The sequence below is a fragment of the Oculina patagonica genome, chromosome 10 (assembly GCF_052425735.1).
Source record: "Oculina patagonica isolate OP01 chromosome 10, crgOcupat, whole genome shotgun sequence".
Classification (NCBI taxonomy): domain Eukaryota; kingdom Metazoa; phylum Cnidaria; class Anthozoa; order Scleractinia; family Oculinidae; genus Oculina; species Oculina patagonica.
Genome location: NC_135767.1, coordinates 21,727,555 through 21,736,672, shown reverse-complemented (window position 1 = coordinate 21,736,672; position 9,118 = coordinate 21,727,555). Strand labels below are relative to the sequence as shown.

The window sequence follows — 9,118 nt, the reverse complement described above, 5'->3', positions numbered from 1 at the left end:
CTTCAGATAAGAGACAAGGAATTCATAGGGTTTGAATAATATTTGGAAGCAGAAAGTTTGATGTTTAACATATCTTGTAATTACCTTTTCGTTAGCGTGAAGAAAAAAAGTGCCATTTTGGAATGAACTTCCCCTTAAAAAACCGACGGTACACTTCCACCAAATCATTTCAATCCGCAAAATGAAATAAACTGCTGATGACAGTAATATAAGTCACTATTAAAACTACAAATAGAATACGAGTCTTACATGACATCGCGAAGACCATAAAATGAGACGCTCCATTTCTTTAATTAAATTCTTTGAAGGCTAATACATTGGACCATCGATATAACGAAGGTTCAAGGGACTGGCAAAATGCGTTCGCTATAACGAGAGCTAACGAGGTTTCCTTATATTGGCGTTCTTTTCCATATATTTTACTATAACTGGGGCGAAGAATATCGTTCGTTATATCGTGGACTTATAGAGGTTCGAGTTACGTGGCTTGATTTCTCTTGTAATTGGGCCTGTTTTGGAAACTTAATTAAAACCTTCTTCTTTCATGCTTCCAAGAGTGTATCCAGTTTTTGTATCTGGTGTTTTCTTTCTCCTCTACTACTGACTTGAAGCATTGTCAACGTTATGACGTCATCCTTGGGACCAGGGCCCCCATGCTTATGGTTAACATCCTTGTTTTCCGTATCTTCCACGGAACTGACCTGCGTTTGTAGTAATCCTTCATTTCCGTCTTCAATTTCATCCATGATTTTCTGTCCGGCGTACGCGATTAGGCCAAAAAAGAGAAATCCGAACGCTATGATACCCACAGACGCGCCTATCAATGCTCTGGTCAGCGGAACGATTGCGTATGCGCTGATAAGGGCGACTGTATCTAAGATGTAAATCAAGCCAGCTAAAATTTGGCGATGAAAGTGACTTCCGATGACAGAACCGACTGGAGCGCCTAATACAACAATCGGGACGCAAACTGCTAGGTAATAATAAGCATCAGCGCTCACTGCCTGTTGCATGACTTGACGCCAGTAAAAACCAACAACGGTGTTTCCCGCCATTAAGATAACGGAGGTGGGTGTGGCTGTCTTTTCACTGATCCGGAAGAGAAGCGTAAGAATACTGAAACTGCCGATGTCCACGCCACTTCCGGCAATAGCGGAGAAGATCCCTCCGATGAAACCGGTCAGTAGGAGGACGATCAGCTTCCATAGCTTGAAGTCTGGGATGGTCTTGAATGTCTTTCGCTTGTGGTAACGATTCAGCAGGAACAGGGCAAAAGCAAAAGAGAACCACACGCATACAAAACCAATTTTCTTCTGGGGTGGGGTAAGGTTAGGGTCGATAAACTCCAGACCAATTACCATGCCAACGATTCCTCCAAGTGAACAGAATATTATGGAATGCCATTCAAGCTGCACGCGCATCCAGAAGATGGTGAAAGCCGCTGCCGTCATACCGCAGGACTGAATCATCAGTGAGAAGTCACGTGCCACTGCTGGAGCTATACCGAAAGCCAGAGTCATGACGGGAAAAGCAACCGCGCCTCCACCTTCGCTGGTCATTCCTGGAAAGAGAGAGTAAGAGTTGTTTTAGTCAAGTTCCACTGCATCCCGTTGTCGTTTACGACGTGGAAAGTCTGCTAAGGTTATATTTTTTTAAGTGAACACTTTAAATTTCTGCAAGGGACAACGGACAATGCAAAGGTGCCGGTTCCTGGTGGATCTAGTCAGGAAATTATAAAGATTAAACAACTGAAAAAAGGCTGACCGTACGGTAAGTGGTAGACTTTAATTTCTAACGTTTTGTCAGGCACGGCCTGACTTCTTCATGCAGGGAATTGGCTACGCTAGAGAAAAAACGTCAACATGTAAAATACCAACTGGAGGCATTGTAAGATTATATAATGCATAGAACGTTTTTTCTTCAGGATAGCTCATTACCTGAAGAATTCAGGCCGTGCTCGACGAAGTACGTTATATACTGGAAATTAAATTCTATCAGCTCAACCGTACAATCAGCCTTACTTTTTTTTAGTCCTTTATTGAGTTAAGTAAGTGCATTGGCCACAATGAACTGTAAATAAAGTTCTATCGATGACTTTGCTTACCAGCAATCATAGAACCAAAAATCATTGTTATGGAGATAAAATATCTGTCAGGGAACAGACTCCAAAAGTTGTATTTGATTGCACAGCTCCACCAAATTACTTGAAAAAAGGTGAAAGGAAGTGCCACACCCAAGAGACGACGGTGCTTCACAATAAGCTTCTCGTACCATGGGGCATGCGCACAAAGCGTTTCAAGAGCCTGGGTTTGAGTGGCTGTCAGAGCCTGTCCTGAAAGATAAAGCATAATTATGTTAACTTATGTTAATTTATTTTCGTTTGGACGGTGTAAAGACGTGCAAACGTACCTTCTAATAAATATTTCTTAATCCACTCTATCGACGTTCTACGTTTTTTAACGGTTGCTCTCATCTCAGGGTTGATCTGTAAAGATCAAAAAGAAAACCGATAAGAAATTCTTGGCACCAAGTATCGAGGTACTGTCTCTTTTGCAAACTCAGGTTTGGGAATGAAAAGGTAACTTAATAATTGCATATAGAAACATTTCAATGTATTGTTTGTATTGGAGGTCCTACAAGAGACAACAAGAGGAAAAAAACAACCATATCAAAGAAAAATAGCAACGACAATAAGTTGTATTTAATCTTGCACGCGAATTGATGACTTGCTCGGACAACCTAACAATGCAGAGAAATGCAAACATTGCAATTGAGAAGAAAACATGTTGAAATTTTGTAGTACGCAACAGATGAACTGATGGCAATTTCACAATAAATTATAAGGTTTGTGTCAAATGAAGGTTAAAAATGTTTTCCAGTTGCTTCTTCAGACACTTTTAAAATACTACAATAAACAAAAACACTAAAAAATAGTGTAAAAAGTATCATTTTGTGTAATTTACAAACACAAACGTTTCGGGCATAGCCCTTCTTCAGTTTCACACTGATGAAGGTTGTAACGGTTTCACACTGAAGAAGTTCGCGTTTTGCGTTTGTAAACTGCACAAAATGACACTTTTTCATCATTTCTTATTTTGTTTTGTTTATAGTAGTAGGTTTGTGTCAATCCTGGGTAACTTCAAGCAGGTAATAGATCATGCACCGGAGAGCCGGTTAAAAAAAACAAAGATTAAAATAAAATAAATTTACGAGAATATAACTGAATAACTCACTTGTACATGGGTTGTTTGGTTTTCAATGGGAAACGAGCTCTCTTGTGCTGGGGAATGCCGCAGAGGTCTTAGGCTGTATTTTCCATCTTCTGGAAAATCAATTGAGTCTTCTGTGTTCTCTGTGTTGTCTCTTTGCTCCATGCCTTTTCCCGCTTCTAATGCTGTTTAAGATACCTGGAAAGTTGACAGAAATGCAATAACATCTTTTGTCATATCACTTGTATAAGATCCGTTTCAAGTAAAAAATCCAAGTACCTTATTGTTACTTATTTTCGCGGGAATTAATTTTTGCGATTTTCGCAATTTTAAAAATATCGCGAAATTAAAGACCCGCAAAAGTTTTTTCTTAATGTGTTTAACATATTTTTAATTGTTTTAACGTATTTTTTGGCCAAATCGCGAAAATTTAGTCCCACGAAATATGCCCGTTTCATTCCCGCGAAAATAATCCAGTTGGACAGCATAGTCCCGTGTTGGATAACATATAGTCCCACCTCTATAAAGTAGAGTATGTAATGTCCAATGCAGAAATCGGCCACGACATACATCCAAGTTACGCCGAAATTCTTGAAACAGGTGTAAGCAGCAAGAACAAAAGACTGTTTCTGGAGTCTTTACATTCTTTCCTCGGCAAAAACACTATAAACGAAAGAGCGCCCTTCCCAAGGGTTTACGCATCGCTAGTTGCTCCCCAGGGGGCAACGAACAATAACGTCAATGCAACTTATTAGAATTCTGCGAACCTTGCAAAATCCATTATTCTCTGAAGAAGACCGCAGAAGGCGATCGAAAATTTAGAGTATCCTTTTATATTTTTAGATCTGTTTAAACCATTTTTATATTTTTTATGTAATGTCCAAGTTGGGAAATAAATGGATCTAGTGAAAAAAAATTGTCTTACTGCGAAATTAATTGAGTTTGGATTACGGTTGGTAGTCCTTAGCATGTTTATTGAACGGTAATGCTGATAATCCCTTTAAAACTAGAAACAATTGTCTATTAACATGCGAGCCATATCGGAAGATTAAAAAAAAATTGTGGTGTCTGTGACAAAACCTCGACATAATATTATAATGGATCAATTGATTTATCCTATTCAACACCTAAAAGTATGTTGATAAGAATTTTCGCGACGCAAAATCAGGGTCCAAAGAGGTTTAGAGCGCCAGATAAGGCTGCGTGGGGCTCAGGAGCAGACGTTTACAGAGCTCCACGCTGTACAGCAAAACAATGTTAGGGCCACCCGGTTCCGGCCACCCCTCTTTTGAGCCCCTTGCAAAACAATGATCTATTTGCAAACTATGCGGCAGATAAGATTTGCGTTGGCCGTTCAGTGAACCGAAGCAAAATGGCTCCACGCTTTACAGCAAAATAATGTTAGGGCTCCGATTAGCAAAACGATGTAGCTCTAGGCTCCACAGAAAACAGGGCCACCCGGTTCCGGCCACCCCTCTTTTGGGACCCTGCAAAACAATGATCAATTCGAACGTAGATTAGCTTTGCGTTGGCCGTTCAGTGAACCGAAGCAAAATGACACAAAATATTAAAACAATCACACACAGCATTACTTCCGTTAAATGTAAGAAAGACAAAAACAAAATAAACCAAATAAACTAAGTCAATCGTGAAATAAAACAATTTGAGACCAGTGAAATGCGAAAGCAGGGCTCAAGAGCACGGTTTGTAAATGAATTCAATAAAGAAAAGCGAAAACGGCGTCCAAAATATCCATGCCTCAATTGACGATGCAACTGTAGTAAAGAACAATGATAAACATATTATTACTTTTCATTTCATGTATAATTACTGGATTGCAAAGTTTACATTCGGCACAAATCTGGTGGTTAAGTTTTTGTTTAGACTAGTATTGGCCATATGGGTCAAACATAATGTTCACCAAAACAATGGTGGCACGTCTCTTTCGACGCGCCAAAAACCATTTTATGTAAGTTTCTGATTTATCGGTTAGTAAACAAGTTTATCGAGAGCTGACAAACAGCACAAAGCCTTTCGCATATCTGTGTTGAATGATACTCTGAAGTAAACCGAATTATGATCCTAAAACCGGCATTAACTTTGTGTTACACCAAAGTGTTAATTCAATTTTCGTGATCATGTTAAGTCTCACAAACCGGACGAAAAGTAAATAAGCTCACCTTGCTTTTTGGCATCCTGCGCATACGCTCTTTGGACTCATCTTATTTCATAGTGAAGTAGTCTATAAGCTTACTATAGTTCACGGTTTTTCTATCACCGCACTTAAGAATCATTGTGCTATGTACTTTAATCGCCATCTTAAATTCAAGACTTGCTTCTCTGAACTTACTCTCGGTAGCAAAACATCCAGTCCTTCAGTACGCAAGCCTTGGCAAACCACGTGGCGGCAAACTTCCTGTAGTTTGCGTTAATGATTGTAAATTTCCGTAATAACGACAGGTAACTTTTGTCAATTGTTTGTAATTACAATGCAAGTGTCATGTGTATTGAAAAGCACAGCCTGGGCTATACAAGTTAAATGTTCCGTAAAAATTTAAAATGGCCTCCACTATCTTAATTCAAAACGTTTTCCTTAATTTTTCTCTGACTTTGTGTTTATATCTTGACAATGTTTGATGAAGCTCTGGTTAAGATAGTAATTACCACCGGAGCCCTTACTCTCAATCACGCCAGTGATTGTAACGAGGTGACACCGGAGGTGAGAGAGAGCGAGAGCTCCAATACGACAGGTACAGAGGTCATCGCTGCGGGGAGGTGGTGGGTCGCCAATGCTTTAGCCCTCTAGCAATTCACGAAAAGACAGAATACGCGTCAACTGGGAAGCTATATATATACATGTACATGGTCAGCTGCATGGCTTGCCGTTGCCAAAGTAACTGGGCACGTAGAATGGGAAATAAGGGTTTTTGTTCGGGCGGGCCTCGAATCGAAATTGCTTGTCATAGTCCTTTTATGATGCTAGGTCAGAGAAGTCATAGAAGACAAGATCAGCTGTCAGTCGCTGTAAATTAAAAAAAAGTTGTACAGAAAAGAGAAAACTAAGATGGCTGCGAAAGGAAAAGATACCCTAAATTATAAAAGAGGAAATACGGTTATTTTTCTCTCGGACAAATTAAAATGACAAAGAGCATATGTGGCTTTTATCCCTGCTAATTAAACAATTTGGTATTGGTTTTTTAATTGTCTCTCAACTCTCCATTTTTCTTCTTTACCAATATCATTAAGTGTTGCAGTGCAAAAATAAATACCTCAATGATATTTAGAACGGCCTCTCAGTTAAATGTGTTTAGTTGCAAGACAAAGGATCAGAGATTTTTTTTATGGTTTTACTGTAAAAAAAAAAATCGGACAGTAAGGTCCACTGAAAGTTAAGCGACCACTCGAAACATAAGAGACCGGAGCCTCCAAAATAACGTCGATAGAAATCTAACGGCACACAAACCGGCCGTGTAAACGTACCTCTACTGAGAGTATTGTTATTTTCCGCCGAATCACGAAAGTATAGTACAAAGCTAGAGCACTTTTCCGCATTTGAGAGTCGTTAAACCAAAACCAAAGTAATCACTCTGGCAAATCACAAAGAACACAGACAATCCAGTAAACCAATCAAAACTCGAAGCAAATACATGTAGCCGGTTCGAAGCGCGGGAAAACGTGCGCGAGCGAGTCATGGTTGGTTTTAAATTTGGTTTTACTTTTGATTGGCTGAGAAAGTGGCAGGAAGGTTTTGAACCAATCACAAAGCGTAGTACTGCAAAACTAATGCAAACGCAAATTACTTTCGTCACTCAAGTGAAAACCGCTCTATTTCAAAAAAGTTTGTCGAATACAAGTATACTGTATACAAACTTAATAATGTGGTGTAGTGTATCTGCAATAAGTCCTCCTCTCAGAAAACGTTAAGTGAACGTTATAATCGATTCATCGTTGAGACAATTCATTGTATTTAGGTAAGTCAATATAAAATTCTACTGATAAACAATTGGGTAGATGAAAATATATATTCTTTGACTACTCTACGTACTCTACTCGTCGTTTAAAAATCGTCGGAGCCGGCAGTTCTTCAAAGAGTTTGCTATACAAGTAACATGATAGTGAATAATAAAGATGGTAAATTTTAAGCTCGGTTATGAATTGAAGATGAATTGTACAACCATGACACGAGCTTGGCACAAAAAAAAAATTTGAGTCCTCGTCGACAATCGAACCCATGGCCTCCCAGATACCGATTGGGCGCTATTACGAACTGCGCTACGAGAGACTCGTGGTGAGCTGAGCTGAGTATTAACATAATGTACCTTTTGACAATTTCCAGGTTGTCAAAATAAATAATTATATTATAATTTATAATGAGTGTTCTCTTTTCTTGCAAGAAATCCTGCAATTGGTATCCGATTTTATTAATTTATTTGTTGTGAAGGCGTCACACGTCCATTGCAGGTCGAAAGTTAAGTAATTAATTGTGTATAAACTAACGTTTGTCTGGTTGACATCGACTGAAATTGTCTTGAACGATGCCCACCCTTTGAATAAAGCCCAAATGAATTCTCACTTAGCTTAAAGGACCATTCTCCGCAATGATTTCTTACTAAAAATTATGGACTTCAAAGTATCAATTCTCGAGTGATATCAGCAGCGATCATGTTAAACGCAAGGACCTATATATACATTCAACTTCTAACACTTAAATTTCTAAGCTATCCTTACTTGATTGACTATGCTTAGCTTATGTGTTATTAATGCATAAATACGCTACCCTTCGTCTTTATCATACCAAAATTATTACTTTTTAACCAGTAGCTACCAATAAAAACTTTGAAATTTCAGTTTTTAAAACGCTGCGGCCGAAGCGACGGTCAGTATGTTGATCTGTATATCTGAATACTTTAGCGTCTCAATTTGCAAACAAAAAAATTCGACCACCCTTAACTTTCTTCCGTTGCCATGGTAGGTTTCTGCATTAAAATGATGTTACACGGGACAAAGATTTTTCGCGCAACACCGCGTCAACTTTTCGTGGTATGTTAAACGAGTCAACTTTTCGCGCAACACCGTAAAAAATCTACTTGGCAACATGCATGTTACACGAGACGATTTTCAGCGCAACGCCAATTCGCAACATTTCGTACGCGTGTCCAGGCCATGTTGAACAGAATTCTGGGAAGGTGTTTCGCGAAAAATCGACAGCGACCCTGTTACACGAGTCAACTTTCTAAAATTCTCATCTTGCGTTGCGAGTTTTTTACTTGAGTTCAAAAACTCGCAACGTGTTGCCGAGTCAAAAGTTGCGCGAAAAATCGTCCCCGGTACCATGTTACACGATGAACGATTTTTCGCGAAAAATCGTTGTTGCAAGTTGTCCCGTGTAACATCACCTTTAAAGTAAAATTCAACTCAAATTTCACTAACCTGCTAGCGGAGTTATTTGGATCGCCAGCGCAAATCCGTCGCCATTTAGTGCAGTATTCAAAGCGACCGGATATTATTTTGGCAAGAACTAATTGGAATACGATATTGAAGTTGAGATGCCAATATATCTGAAACCTTTAGCTTAAACGTGTAAAGATTATTTCACTTATATTGCTCCCCTTTTTTCAACCCTTTTGTCTACAGATAAAAGCAAATTCTCATTCTAACATCAGATACATTGTCGAGAAAGCGGGTGTAGAGAATAAAGAAAATGATCAACAAGGGGATGTTGTATTAATCGACGATCAAATTTTATGAACTAGCTCAAAGAGAATGTATGACAAAAGTTGATGAGAATTAATATATAGAGTTCTAAAGAGGTTTGTGTCTAGCCGAGTTAATTTCAATTATTGTTAGTAATCCTTGACTGGGAGCTAAAACGGATGTATAAATGAATAGCAAACGATTGGATTAATAAC

General features: G+C 38.9%; 1 protein-coding gene across 2 annotated transcripts; it reads right to left on the bottom strand.

Annotated features, from left to right (window-relative positions):
* Positions 1-267: 267 nt before the first annotated feature.
* LOC144628895 (uncharacterized) lies at positions 268-8,701 on the bottom strand. Of its 2 annotated transcripts, XM_078487008.1 has the most exons (5): positions 8,640-8,701; positions 3,234-3,407; positions 2,410-2,485; positions 2,105-2,332; positions 268-1,561 (listed from the first exon to the last, which is right to left on the bottom strand). In XM_078487008.1, the coding sequence occupies exons 2-5, from the start codon at positions 3,372-3,374 to the stop codon at positions 543-545; spliced, it is 1,464 nt and encodes a 487-aa protein (XP_078343134.1). In that variant the 5' UTR covers positions 3,375-3,407; positions 8,640-8,701; the 3' UTR covers positions 268-542. The 2 variants fall into 2 exon arrangements, with proteins under 2 accessions (XP_078343134.1, XP_078343135.1); XM_078487009.1 differs by lacking the exon at positions 8,640-8,701 and having other exon boundaries at positions 3,234-3,445.
* Positions 8,702-9,118: the final 417 nt, after the last annotated feature.

Bases quoted from the DNA above. Each gene is read 5' to 3' on its own strand.
- LOC144628895 (XM_078487008.1), bottom strand. From the start codon at position 3,374: ATGGAGCAAAGAGACAACACAGAGAACACAGAAGACTCAATTGATTTT. The intron at 2,486-3,233 runs GTGAGTTATTCA...TGATCTTTACAG, and splicing joins ACCAAACAACCCATGTACAA to ATCAACCCTGAGATGAGAGC. The intron at 1,562-2,104 runs GTAAGCAAAGTC...CTCTCTTTCCAG, and splicing joins TTTTGGTTCTATGATTGCTG to GAATGACCAGCGAAGGTGGA.